The following is a 13,608-nucleotide window of genomic DNA, read 5'->3' as shown; positions in this document are numbered from 1 at the left end:
CAAACATTGTTTCAGTATTGTGATTTGTTTAAACTGCCTGTCCTTCTTTCTACCTAACTTTTAATTTAATAAAGCTGAAGTAGAACTACTGCATGAATCTGGTAACAAACTCCCATAAGTGGCCAATAAACAAACAGAATGGGGAAAGTGTGGGTAAGAATAACATTAAAGGAAAGAATAAGAATAAAAGAATAATCTGTGTGACTGCATGGTTGTATTCCCCGATTGCACATGACTAATGAAAGAAGGCAGCCCAAGAAGCACACTACTACCATCTGGTGGTAAAAACAGAGTTCATTTTCAAGGACCAACATCTATAACATGTTTTTTTGTTTTGTTTTTTTTACAAATATCACAATTTAAAGTGAGCTGAGTTTAGTAAAGACATGCATCTTTTTTATTGATCTTTGCTAGAACAACAAAAGAAGTCCATAGAAAACATGAGATACTGGTGGTGTCCTAAAATCTGTTAGAAAAACCTTTAGACATGAGGTGTTTCCTTGTGTTCTTCTCTGGCCTTAGTAAGATTATGTAGCACTTTGGGGCAAAGATGCAGCCCAGAAGTCCATAACTGGAGGCCAGGATTGCAAACACCTCTGTGACTGTGGAGTACTTCCCTGGAGAGCTGATGTAGGCGGGAACGAAAGCTACCCACACAGCACAAAAAATAAGCATGCTGAAGGTGATGAGTCTGGCCTCATTGAAGTTATCTGGGAGCTTTCTTGCGAGGAAGGCCAAGAGGAGGCAGAGGCAAGCCAAGAGGCCGATGTAGCCCAGGACCAGAGCAAAGGCTACAGGCGAACCTTCGTTGCACAGGAGAATAAGTACAGCGCTCTTTGGAGGCATGAGCTTGTGTGGAGTTGGTGGAGCAACACACAGCCAGGCTGTACAGATGATGACCTAGAATACAAGGCATTTATTTGACTCATTCATTTTTTTGATTATAGCTAACTATTCAAAATTCTTGAACATTCTTACCTGGACCAGTGTGCAAAGAGTGATGATCACCTTTTGCTGCGCAGTCCCAAACCATTTTATCACACTACTGCCGGGGAGTGTAGCCCTGAAGGCCATCAGCACAACTATAGTTTTCCCAAGAATACAGGAAATACAAAGGACAAATGTGATCCCGAATGCAGTGTGTCTCAGCATGCAGGACCACTCAGAGGGCCTGCCGATGAAGGTCAGAGAACACAGGAAGCATAGAGTCAAGGAGAAGAGCAACAGAAAGCTCAGCTCTGAGTTGTTTGCTCTGACAATAGGGGTGTTTCGGTGACAGGAGAATATAAAAACCACAACACATGTGCAGAAGGAGCCTATGAGGGAAATAGCCATAAGGGTGATGCCCATGGTGTCACTATAGGAGAGGAACTCCACTTGTTTGGGGATGCAAGATGTCCTCTCTTCGTTAGACCAGAACTCTGGGAGGCAGCGTGCACACTCTATAGCATCTAAAGGGAAAGAAAAACTGTCTTTTAAGGCTGTACTGTTGCTTTTCCAAAATCAGTGAAGGTCAGATTCTCAAACATAATGTGGTCGCCTTTCCTCACCTGTCTGATTGCTAATCTCCCCAGCTGTACACACCACACAATCATGGCAGCAAATAGGGAAGTAAGGTCTAATTGCCTTTCGTGTACCTGGGGGACAGATGCTGCTGCATACTGACAAAGGGACCTGAACAAAACAGGAAACGCATACTACACTGGTCACAACATAATGAAGATGTAAGCAAGAACAGTGCCAGTCACAGCAGGGTTATTCTTTTGAGATCCCTACTTTGGTTTGGTTGCCATTCCACATGATGTTCTGCTCTTGGATCTGGAGTTTTTGTTCTCCAATGACAGTCGACTCATCAAATGTGCCAATAGTGGCAAATTCCATTTCCCCGTTTGGTCTCAGCTGCCAGTTAACAAGGTCATACATGGCTGCAGGGTCACCATTCTCATCAAACTTGATTTCATCACCAAATGAATTCATGTAGTCCACCTGCTTTATGTAATGAAGAAGCTAACGGGAAGAAAGTATAAATGATTATACTTTAGCATTTCCACATCACTTTAGCTCAACAATTCTCAATTCGAGAGGGAAGTGGTGAACATTTAGGATCTTACCTGCCATGGATGTAAATTGTCTAAGTCAGGACAGGCCTTCAGAGGAAATGGCCCTTTTCCTTCCACACAGCTTCTCATTGCTTTAAGTGCATGGACAACAGCATACACAGCTTTATAAACGTTGTAGGAAATCCTTAGCTGTGACACATCTGAATAGATGTTGGTCACATTCCCCAGCTCTTCCTCTCCAGAGCACAGAGGTTTACCCTCATCATTGTGTTCCTGACCCTCAGCACGTACTCCCAGGCTACACTGAAACACCTCCTCCCAAAAGGGTATCAAGAACGGATCATTAAAGGCATCTGGGTTCAGTGGGTGCAAGCGAAGCAGAAAGTCTCGCAAGCCTGGGATGACTGCTCGCCGAATGGCGAACCCCATTGAACCCTGGAGGACATGATGGTACTTTTTAGGCGTCGAGAGGACTGCAGCTGTGCTCCAGGCCTCACTTGCTAGCCACTGTATACCAGTGAGCCCCTCTCTAAATTCAAGAAATAAGTCGATGATATTTTGTTAAACAACTTCTGGGACCAAAAACATCAGAGATTCAAACCAGTAAAAAGTTTACAGAAGCAAATGTTGATACAGGATTTAAATCATTATATAAATATGAAGGGAAGGAATCTAGATATAAATATCATGCCTGAGTGCTTCATCAAACAAAGCTGCTGCATCTTGTTCCACAGCAAATACAAGAATCACCCGAGTCCCAGAGGAGCGGATCTTTGAAATGATAGATGAAATGGCAGTCTGTGCTCGGTTCTTTGGGATGATCTCATGCAGAGCAATACAAGCACCGAGCTCCCTGACCTGAAAGACAGATAGATGAGATGCATTTCAGCGTACTCTTCTTAATTTATATTTATATTTTCAATCAGTTATATATTAGAAAAGACAAACAAAATGTCATTCTTCATTCAAAGGACTGTGGTCTACCTTGTCCACGAAAATATTTGCCCCACCACGGCCATAGGCGTCATCTCCTGCAATTACACCCACCCATGTCCAGCCAAAATGACGGACAAGTTGTACAAGTGCATCTACCTAAAAGTGGACAGATGCAAACAGTGATAGAAGGTTCTTCACAGTGTCTATTGGAAGTCTAATTCATCTCTACTTACCTGAAAAAAGTCACTTGGCATGGTCCTTAAAAATGCAGGGAACTGATTTTTGTCACTGAGGCAAGCACAGCTGGAGAAATAACTAACCTGGATGGAAAGATATTCAGTTTAATTACATGTGCTGTCCATTGATCTAAGAAACAAGCATGCAAACGATTGATTTTAATCCTCCTAAACATGCAAAGTCCACAGCAATCTATACCTCTAAAGCAGCTTTTACACTCACCTGTGGTACCTGGAAAACTCCCAAGAAACGAGCCACCACAAGCGACTGTGTAGAGCCTCCATCTCCGATCACTGCTGGTACCATACCACGGCATGTACCGTTAACATGAGTCACTCCCTTGACCCCTGAACCTTTCTCACTTCCCATTAACTCCGTGGCTGCCTTCAAAGCCTGATGAGGTGTACTGCAAGAATCATAGATTTTATAACCCAGTGTGATGTTGGGGAGTAGTTTGCCTTCCCTGTTGATCTCCTCAATGGCAAAGATCATAGTTTGCATCCAGCGAAATGTCCGAAAGTTAAATCTAGAAGAAGAATGGATAGAGAAAAAGCTTGATGAATTAAATTTCAACACAATTTAAGCATTTAAAGATTTAAACTTTTAATATTGATCATGGAACATTGCTGCCTACCTGCTGCTCAGAAAACAGCTTACCTGGTGCACTGTGTTGTTGGTGGCTTAGAAGTGAAGGATAGACTTGGCTCTACTACTGTGTCATGTAGAGAGAAGAGACCCCCCAAGGTGATATCCCCTCTTTTTTCCAGCACAGGAAGGGGCATCGAGCCTGGGATAATTTCACATTGTTGACTCAAGTCTTGGTGGGAGTTGTTTGGAAAAATGGCGCACCATAAGAGGCTCAAAAATACACATGAAGAACTTGTCCAAAAGTGACTCATCTCTTTCTTAGTTCAACTAACTAAATAAATGTTTGTCAATACAGTTGCATTCAAGATGAAGACGATTAGATAGATCATACAAACTGCAGAATATGAGCCAAACAAGAATCATATACACTGATAGAGCATGTGATAAGTAAAAAGCAAGAAGTAAACCACATTAAACAGTTCCTCTTTAGGCGGAGCATTCAGTCTGCAAAGAAAAATCTTTTAAAACAATTATTGAAGCACATCTCTGCATCACTCTAAGCTGATTTTTATAAGGTAAAACCACATTCATAATCCAAGCTTATGCCACTCTTTGAACTGTCTGCATCCTATCAGTTATGCTGCACAGAAAAGCTAGTCAGTCTTCAGTATAAGAGAAGATGCCCCTTTAGCCTTTATATACTGAATATCTCTATCTCCCCTGGGCTTCTGATCGATGGAAAACGAGCCTGCAGTTTCAAAGTTAAGTAAAAACAAAAACAAGTCACTGGAATGAGCACTTGACCATAATGGAGGAAGACATGAGCTGTGTCATGTGGCATTGTCATGCCTGACTAGGCCTAATGCATCCTGCAGTGATGTGATGAGGCAGGCAGGAGGCTAGTGTCACTAGGGGACTACTTAACTCAGTTACAGAGCTTTCAAACACAATCATACAGAGAGGTGCTTACAGACACACTCACCTAATACCTACAGTGAGGAACAGAGTGAGAAGGAAAAGATGAACTGGTCATAGTTATAAACAAGAAGAGTTATAAATCATAATGCAGTTGACTGGGAAGTGCATGTATAAACTTGTAGTACATTGTAGTGTTAGATGACGTAAACAGTGGAGACTCAGCATTCATCGTTATGTTATCATTACCCTGAGACCAGCGCTGGACTGGGGAGAAAATTTGAACCTGGTATCTTTTGGTGCAAACTGGCCCTCTACCCTGGTTGAAAAGGACAACTTTGTCCTCCTTTGTCCTCCAAACTACTAGAAAGCTGAATTGAAATGACATAGACAAGTAAAATGAAATTTATTGTCTCTTTCAGTGACTCTCTCGAGGACAGAGGTGAACGAGAAAATAAGACAATAAAAAAAGTTCAAATCATACCAGACCCAAAGTGTACCCACTGCGAAAATGCCCTGTATGCCTGAATACCAGTATCTTTTACTCATGCTGAGATGGGCGAGGACCAGTGAAAGAGGTAGATGACCAAGCATCAGCAATGCCAGAAAAGAAGATTTTCTTGATTTTCCTCTACTTTTGTCACTCAACAGAGCTTATTATCTTGCCTTGGAAAATGCCAAAAATTGAGCATTGATGATATCCATATTTGTGTTTGAATTGTTGTGCTTTGACTATTCACCTCAAAGCTGTCAAAAGCTCTTCAATAAAAAGTGCCTCACTTCTGTTTGTCCACTATCAAAACAAAAGCATAAGTGTTATCAAACTATATCTATCTATTTACAACGGGAGCCTGAAATTCACAGTGTCCATTAAATTATATTTGATGGACATTAAGGGTGTGTTTCTTTCTGCATGCTAGCTAAGCTAACTAGGTGCCTAGTAGTGGCTTGACGCTGACTCCTAGTGCTCAACTTGGTCATTGCCAGCAGAGCTGGACACACTACACAGCCTAGCAGCAATGAAGTGGTATGTACAAGTTTAATGCTAAATAAACATGGAAATTTCAAGAATCAAGACACTCGGCTCAATTTAGCAATACAGACAAGTCTTCAGCTTGTCTGGTGTTTCTCATCTTACTCTTGCCAAAATAAGTCTTAAAATGTTTTACTATCTATGAGGTTAATCTTAAACAAACAGAACATAAATTTAATTTTCTGATGTAAAATGAAGTTTTCTATGATATTCTATTTTTTTGTGATGCACCTACACATTTGGCCATGTTGTCTTTTCCTTCAGAGCATCTCATTGGTGAAATTCAGTACATCAGTCAACTAAGAGTCAGCACCCTGTCATCTATAAAAAGAGCCGGATGGTTTATTGAAAACCAACAATGTCAACATTGATGCTGTACTTACCCCTTGTCATCAAAGCTGTATCATCAGATGACATAAGATGTAAGTTGTTGCCTGCTCTTGTTATCTAGTTGTCTGATTTTATCTTGTTTCTACTATCAAACATTTAGTGATATGTTCAATTCCAAGATGTTGATGACATCAGGTAAAGAGGCTGCCGACGAAACTGCCATGGGTAAACTTTTACATTGTCTGTTTTCAAATGAATGACTGAATGAGTGAATAAATCATAAATTATATTTTGAATGCAGGGGGACCTTTTGGCTAATGCTAATGCTGGCTCCCAAGTGGATAAAGTAGTATACCCTATCTGTTTGCTCATATTGCCCTATACATGTAATATATCCTTACAGGAAAAACTCATTCTGCTTGCTTTTAACACCCAACCATATCACTCACTGTGAGTCTCATTGTGGAAAATGTTTTAAAAAAATGCATTTTTGAACAGCCTGATTGCCTTATCTTATTTGAAACCTTCCCTGCAGCAGACATTAAAGGCATTTAAAGTAAGTTTAGCAATCATCAATTGCCACTGATGGTCTAGTGTGTTTTAGTAGATCATAACGAGACATCCATTTTAATTTCATTTTGTTTTATTACCAACTTAAATCTCCTCACAGGGGCTTTTAATATTTAATTTTCAGAACAAACTGTCAGATTCTGGTCTACTCTTCATATTTTTGAATTAAATTTCTTTCTGAGGGGTTAATCAGGTTTAATGTAGTGAACATAATAAGCTGTTATGGTTTTGTGCACATCATTAGTGAGACTAGGCCCACAGGCTACAAAACACAGCAGTACAGAGTGTAGCAAAGAACATTTTTCTACGTGTTGTCACGCCTCAGGTCATGTAGGTCTCCTTATTCACTTAATATGTCCCTTTGTGACACTCAGACACGAGGACAGAAGGGCCTTAGGATAGAAACTTTAGTGTTATGAAACAGTGATTTCCTTTTCTGGTAAGTCAGCCTTTTCACAAAATCATGAACTCAGAGGATATGAGGCTCTCAAGGGATAGGTGTCCCCCTTACCGTCTCTGAAAACAAGCTGATTATAAGTGAATATTACGAAGATTGCAACTGTGTCCAAGTATTCCTCACAGGGAGATGTGATTCAAGGTAATTTATTCCCCTGACTGACACACAAAAAACAGAAACAGGCTGACACACATCCACATAGAAGGAGTGGTGAGAATGGCATGACTGAACGGAGAAGTAAAAACATGAACTAGTCAACAAGAGAATGTTCGCTGAGTTAGAAGCCACTGGGACTTCCAGGCAAGCAGATAGGACATCTTTAGATGGAAACACAAAATAAGTCTGACAAACAAAAGCAGGAAGAAAAACAAGTAAGAGTAGTAAGAAGTAAGGATCAGAAAATGTCAGTGTCAGAATATTACTGTAACTACAGATGCACTGACTGTGAAAATTATGGCTGATACCATTAAAGTTTAAAAGAACAATTAAGCCAGCATTGATAAGGATGTTTTTTTTAATTACTTCTTTTGTTTGTTTTTCTTTTCATGGTAGCAGGCTGAGCAAGTCAACCAAGATACTCCTCTCCCCAGTGACACTTTCCAACTCCTTCTGAGGACCCTGGGGCATTCCTTGACCAGATAGGACATATAATCCCTTCAAATCATTCAGGGTCTTCCCTGAGGTTTGCTTTGAAAAAAATGTATGACCAGGCTGTTTCTGTATCCTGCTGTTGCTTAATGCTGCTGGTCTTGTTTGCCTTTTCAGGTCATAATTAGTAATCTCTTTCAATTGTATTCCATTCCTTATTTATGTAATTATTATGTATATTGTATTTATATAACATCACTATTATATCATTCATATCAGCATTATATCGCTTAAATAATGTTTGATAATGATAACCTCTCAAGGGTGTTGAAATGGTAGTAAATGATAATAGTTACATACTCTAAATTAATTACAGTTATATATTATTGTCATCATTACTACTACAATCATTTTTTATCCTCATTAAAACCATTGTCAATATAAAAACTACTATATTTTAATATAGTAGCTTGATCATTATTGTATTAATTGAAATTATTATTATTATTATTATCATAACTGATATTTCTACATAATATGCAGCAACATATGGCCACACCAGTGTTATAACTCACTTTTTCCCTATTATCTATTTCATTTTATAGTAAATTCCTCCTGAAATGTTTTTCTTATCTTCTCTTTTTTAAATATTTATATATTTACTTTCAATTTAGTAAGTTAATTAGGTGTTTCTTTTTCCCCTCAACATAGAATCATATCCTTCTGCATTACAGTTGGTTTCATAATTATGCTCAGTCCGTTCTAATCTCCCCTGCATCACTCAATTAAAAAAAAAACTGTATTCCATTTCATAAACAATTAAACATTTTTACAGGTGGGCTGAGCATTAAGATTTAGGCCAGAAGGACAACAGTGCTTGTTTCCTTGGCAACAAAACCCACTGCAACCTCACCTGCAGTGGAGGAGGACGTCTAGTTAAAATGGCTGAATCCCAAACTTCAAACTAACAGATTTGAGGCAAGTGTCACTGTGCCACCCACTGTGAAATCGACAAGCCTGTGAGGGCTCTAATGCAGACTTATCGAAAGTAGATTTCTCACTATCTGTGAGTCCGAATATCTGTAGACTTTCCTACGGACTTACTGGGAGATCACTGCAAGTTTGGTGTTGGAAAGCATGTGGGAGTCAAGCCCTCTGTCAAATGTCAATAAAAATTGAAGCAGCATTCAAAGAACACTGAAAAATCACAATTTTAATCAGAGCATGCATGTGACGGGAAAATAAAGATTTAATAACAACATGCTGCCTTGTATATTACTATTTTATATAAATTTGCAGACGTGTTTGCCTTCAAAACTTGTTCTTGTTTTCTAACTTTACTATTCATTCCCAATATTTTATTTGATGTAATTTTTTAATCTACATTGCAGGTGACTGTTTTGCTGTTTCAATGGTATTTAACAACTTATGACAAATCTCAACAAATTATAATAATGTTTTTTTGACCTTGTCTTTTTTTCTTTGTGTTTTAATGTCTTATTTTTGCTCAATGACTTATTTTTGATGCTCTTGATATTATAAATGCTTTGTTTTCAGTTCTTTTAAGCACTTTAAATTTCTGTATGTTAAAGTTTCCCTATTTTCTGATAATTTACTGAAATAAATTAACACTGTAATAAAAAAATATAAATATATACTGTGTGGATCATCAATGTTTTTCTGTATCTGTACACTTTTTGTTCTCCTGCTCAGAAAGGAGTATTCCAATACATATGTGTGTTAAATTGAGTTAGTCATCATTTGCATGCTTACTGATTGTACTACACGATATTGTTACATCCCTATATGCCTGCAGACAGTCAGAAAACTTAATGGGAGTGAATATCAATATCTGTGACGTAATTTTGATTTTAACACCTGTGAACTACTCAAGGAGAAATATATATTCGTATAAAATCATGAGATGTCCTCAGCCTGTCTATATTCTGAGCATGTGCCTACTTTCATGCAAATAAGATGTCTGAATCACCCTAACTGACCACTGTGACTTCTTTAAATTCTTTTCAGGTGTCTAATTTTCTTGCTCTTTACTATTTCAATCAGTCTATGCATGCTGCAAGGAGGGCACATCTTGGCCGCTGGTTCCTACGGTTCTATTTATTTAATCTTCACATAATGCTTATGAACACTGATAGAATGTAGATTGACCATTAGATCAAACGCCTTTGCTCTACAAAAAGTAGAGATGCAATCCTGAGACTATAATACAGGGTATTATCAAACCTTGGCAGAAGAATAAGTTACAAGGCATAAACCTGGCAGTGCCCAGCTTCCACTAAGAATGTGCTTGAATTCCTGCCAAGCATGAAGGCACTGATCTCATTTCAATGATGCGAGGACAGAATGACTCATATTATGTATCGCATACACTGGCAATATTCCACACGAGGCAACATGATTTTAAGGGCTCTCCAAGTCCACAAGACAAGACTTCATGGGTTAGCTTACAAGAGAGGCTTCGCCACTGTTGGATGTGGAAAAACAATCTAAAAGTTGAGTCATGGTAAATGGACTGCATTTACAAAGCACTGAGCAGCTACTATCCAGAAAAACAGAAAGAACTTACCTCATTTGGTACTCTCGCAACTTTCTAGTAAATGCTGAGTGATGTAATACTTTAAATGCTGGTCATTCTTGCCAATCTTTGTTGTCATTCACTGTCTTGGACCTTTGGATGATACTGGAGTGACAGGTCAATCAAGACAGACCTATCATGCTTCTATTATATAATTTAAGAAGAGGAGGAAGGACTAGCTGTGGTTTGAGGGTGAAACAAGAGCAGAATTGATGACCTGGACAAAGAAATTGTTATACAGTTTAGCACAATTCATTCAAGAGCTCTGCAGTTAAACCCTCCACAGAATAGGATGGTCTAGTAGAAGCTTACCAATAGATTCTGTAAAAGTAACTTCATGAAGTTAAAACACCAACAGTTGATGCAATACAACCTGATCTCTGAGTCCCTGAGAGCTTGTAGCATGATAAGGTCTTGGTTGACTTGCCAATTCAGTGCCAATTGGAGGTCCTTCATAGTCAAGAGCATCCTGGGTTGCTAATATGTCAGACCATTTGGGTATCACAATGCTCAGTTCAGTTCAGGACAAGCTCTTAGACATCACTGGATCTTTAAAAGTGCAGTAATTTACCAATTTTATACGGCAACCTCCATTTTCTTGCTTCATGCCCAACAATATTACAGCTATCACCTTAAAGGCACTGTGAGTGTTCCCATCAACATGTGTTCTGTTGAAGTGGAGAGTGCTTAAAACCATGTCCCCTTGGGTATCCTGAGGGGATATTTCCGGTGTTGAGAAACTTAATCTGAGTAAAAGCAGTGCCCAAATCCTTGGCAGGAAGTCAAGCACATTCTCATGGCCTGAAATGTTCTGCCAGGTTTTTGCCTTGTGACAGAAGCTTCTGCCAAGGTTTGGAGGGTGCCAGAGACTGTATCCCCTCTTCTTGCAGAGTCATAGTTCTTCATTTACCAGTCAATCTATGTCCCATAAAAGTAAGAACCAAATTAATCAGATCATGGAATTGAGCTGGCAACAGTAGTTCTCCTTGTAGAGTGTCTGAACTCAGAAAACTAGGCAGAACTTAAGGAGCAACATTTTTTTTTGTTGAGATGTGTGAGAAATCGCATTTTTTTAAATCATAATCAATATTCTTATTGTTTTTGGTGGTATTATGTTTAAGGTTACACATAACTAAAGTAAAAATGAAACAGGATGTATTATTCAACCACCCAAAATATTTTAAAATGCATTAAACTTAATATGATTTCCAGGAGATGTATTTAAACTTTATGCTGGCTTCAACCCCCCCCCCCCACAAAAAAAATGGGTTTAAAGAGGCACAGATAAGATAAAGGAGGGAAAAATTGGTTACTGCAATACAAAAAGTGACAAAAAATATTGCAAAAATGGCCAGATAAAGTAGTGAGAAGGTGTTTAAGAGTGGCAAAAATGAGTTAAAATTGAAAAAGTGGCATAAATGAAGGAAACAGTGGGAGAAACGGGTTAAAAAATGTCACGAATGAAGAATTTCAACATCAGAGCCCAATAAGAGCTTGACATACTTTTCAGCACCAAAATAAAGAAAATGTTAGCCAGGATGCTAGCTCCAATGCTAATGATCCAACAAACGTGCAATGATATCATCAGTTAATCACAACTGAGGAGGGCCCACTCTCTGGGTCCAATTTTGTGTGCAGGCCTGCTGATAAGCATTTATGTTTGTTGAGAAAGTGTCTATTGTTAATATAAATGTGTATTTCCTGTCATTCAAAATAATTCTGGATTTCAAAAATTCAGAATAGATGCTCTTAAAAATTAAGTATTGGGAGAAATGACAGATTAAATTAATCACCCAGGCATAAACTCAATTACTAGAAAAGAATCTACTTCAAGCTTTACCGCAGCAATTTGGTGAAGACCTTTATCTCTTCATAGTGAATAAAGCTGAGATATAAACTGAATTTTTGTCCTTAGTGCAATATGAAAATCTGCACCAACTCAATACAAAGTCTGAATTTAGAAAAAAAAAACACAATTAACATGCCATGTATTCCTTTAGCATGCATCGTTTCACCAGTCAGATGGAGCCTTGGATACATAAGTCAATCAGATGAAGCTTCAGCTAGCAATCATACTCCCAGAGTATCTGGTTACGACTTAATTGTGACAAGACAGAAGAAATGAGCAAGGAAATACAGCATGCAAACACTTTTTGTTGATGCAAAACCATGCACAATGATTTTAAATCAATGCACATGGTTTAAAAATCCATGGGTATGTAATATAAGGCAGTTTTTGAATGCAGTTCATAGTTTGAGGCCTGCCAATGTAGAACACCTTGTAAAAGCAGAAAGACAGAATCCAATATCCACACTTTGTATGTTCTTGCTTATTCATCCCAAGCACTGTCATCATTGTGATTTTGAACAGTGCCAATGCACATCGCATTTTCTTCACATCATGCTGGTCTATTGTGACGCATAAAGAAGGGGAAATATAAAAAGGTAGTTGTTGTGGAAATACTTGAATGGCCTGCGTAGACCCCAACCGATCAAAGAACTTTGGATTTGAATGCACAAAAGTAGTGGCAATTGTAGCAGCATACTAATGTTCTGAAACGAGATACTCAAAAGTCACAAAGGACTGTAATGTCACAGTAAAAGTGTTTTGGGCATATATTGGTTTGGATCGATATAAATAGGCTATAAACATTTTCATGGGAATAAAAAAAACACAAAGGACACATTGCTGAAGATTGTTTAAATGTACTGTCTTAAACTAAGGGTGACTGACTTCCTGTTTGGATGCAGGGCTGCTTTTAAAGGTGGATCAAAAATTTTAACATAAACTTTACCATCGAAAAGGGAACTTGTTATGGATTGAAAAGGAAATGAAGGGATATCATAACAGTAACTGATAAAAATATGCAGATGCTTTTTGACTTGTCCACTGAGCTGATTTTTTCTTAACATGAAATAAGAAATTCAGAAGCAGTGGTGTACTAATTGCAGTTCATATTGATGCAAAGACCTCTGTTGGTTCTGCTTTAAACAAGACAAACTAAAGTGTACATTTTGCTGACATGTACAGTGCTTAACAAATTTATTAGCCCACCTGTCATATTTGTCTCAAAGACCATCCAGCATCATGAAGTGCTTTAATGCAGACTCTTTCATTTTCAGTCAGCTCTCCACGTTTTACCATTTTGAACAGGAATGAGGAATTTCAAACTGAATTCACCTAAATTTGAGCCAGCTCACTGGGCTTCTCTGAGAAGTCAGAAATGAATCAAGCATAACATTCAACCACTAAAACTAGTTTTTCTGTTCAGGAATGCAAGTAAATAACTATAATTTG

The 13,608-nt window shown here is 38.4% G+C and overlaps 1 protein-coding gene across 1 annotated transcript; it reads right to left on the bottom strand.

Moving 5' to 3' along the window:
* Positions 1 to 375: 375 nt before the first annotated feature.
* LOC121518517 (extracellular calcium-sensing receptor-like) lies at positions 376 to 10,387 on the bottom strand. The gene is made up of 11 exons (XM_041800869.1): positions 10,302 to 10,387; positions 3,891 to 4,050; positions 3,456 to 3,759; positions 3,230 to 3,316; positions 3,045 to 3,152; positions 2,752 to 2,918; positions 2,112 to 2,589; positions 1,777 to 2,007; positions 1,551 to 1,674; positions 979 to 1,451; positions 376 to 900 (listed from the first exon to the last, which is right to left on the bottom strand). The coding sequence occupies exons 2-11, from the start codon at positions 4,013 to 4,015 to the stop codon at positions 460 to 462; spliced, it is 2,538 nt and encodes an 845-aa protein (XP_041656803.1). The 5' UTR covers positions 4,016 to 4,050; positions 10,302 to 10,387; the 3' UTR covers positions 376 to 459.
* Positions 10,388 to 13,608: the final 3,221 nt, after the last annotated feature.

Source organism: Cheilinus undulatus, linkage group 2 (assembly GCF_018320785.1).
Source record: "Cheilinus undulatus linkage group 2, ASM1832078v1, whole genome shotgun sequence".
Taxonomy (NCBI): domain Eukaryota; kingdom Metazoa; phylum Chordata; class Actinopteri; order Labriformes; family Labridae; genus Cheilinus; species Cheilinus undulatus.
This window is presented reverse-complemented; position numbering and strand designations above follow the sequence as displayed.

What these genes read in the sequence shown, in the direction of transcription:
- LOC121518517 (XM_041800869.1), bottom strand. Translation starts at nt 4,015, where the DNA reads ATGCCCCTTCCTGTGCTGGAAAAAAGAGGGGATATCACCTTGGGGGGT. An exon ending in GAGTTTTCCAGGTACCACAG is followed by an intron (nt 3,317 to 3,455) that starts GTGAGTGTAAAA and finishes CTTTCCATCCAG; the next exon opens with GTTAGTTATTTCTCCAGCTG. An exon ending in GGAGATTAGCAATCAGACAG is followed by an intron (nt 1,452 to 1,550) that starts GTGAGGAAAGGC and finishes CTTTCCCTTTAG; the next exon opens with ATGCTATAGAGTGTGCACGC.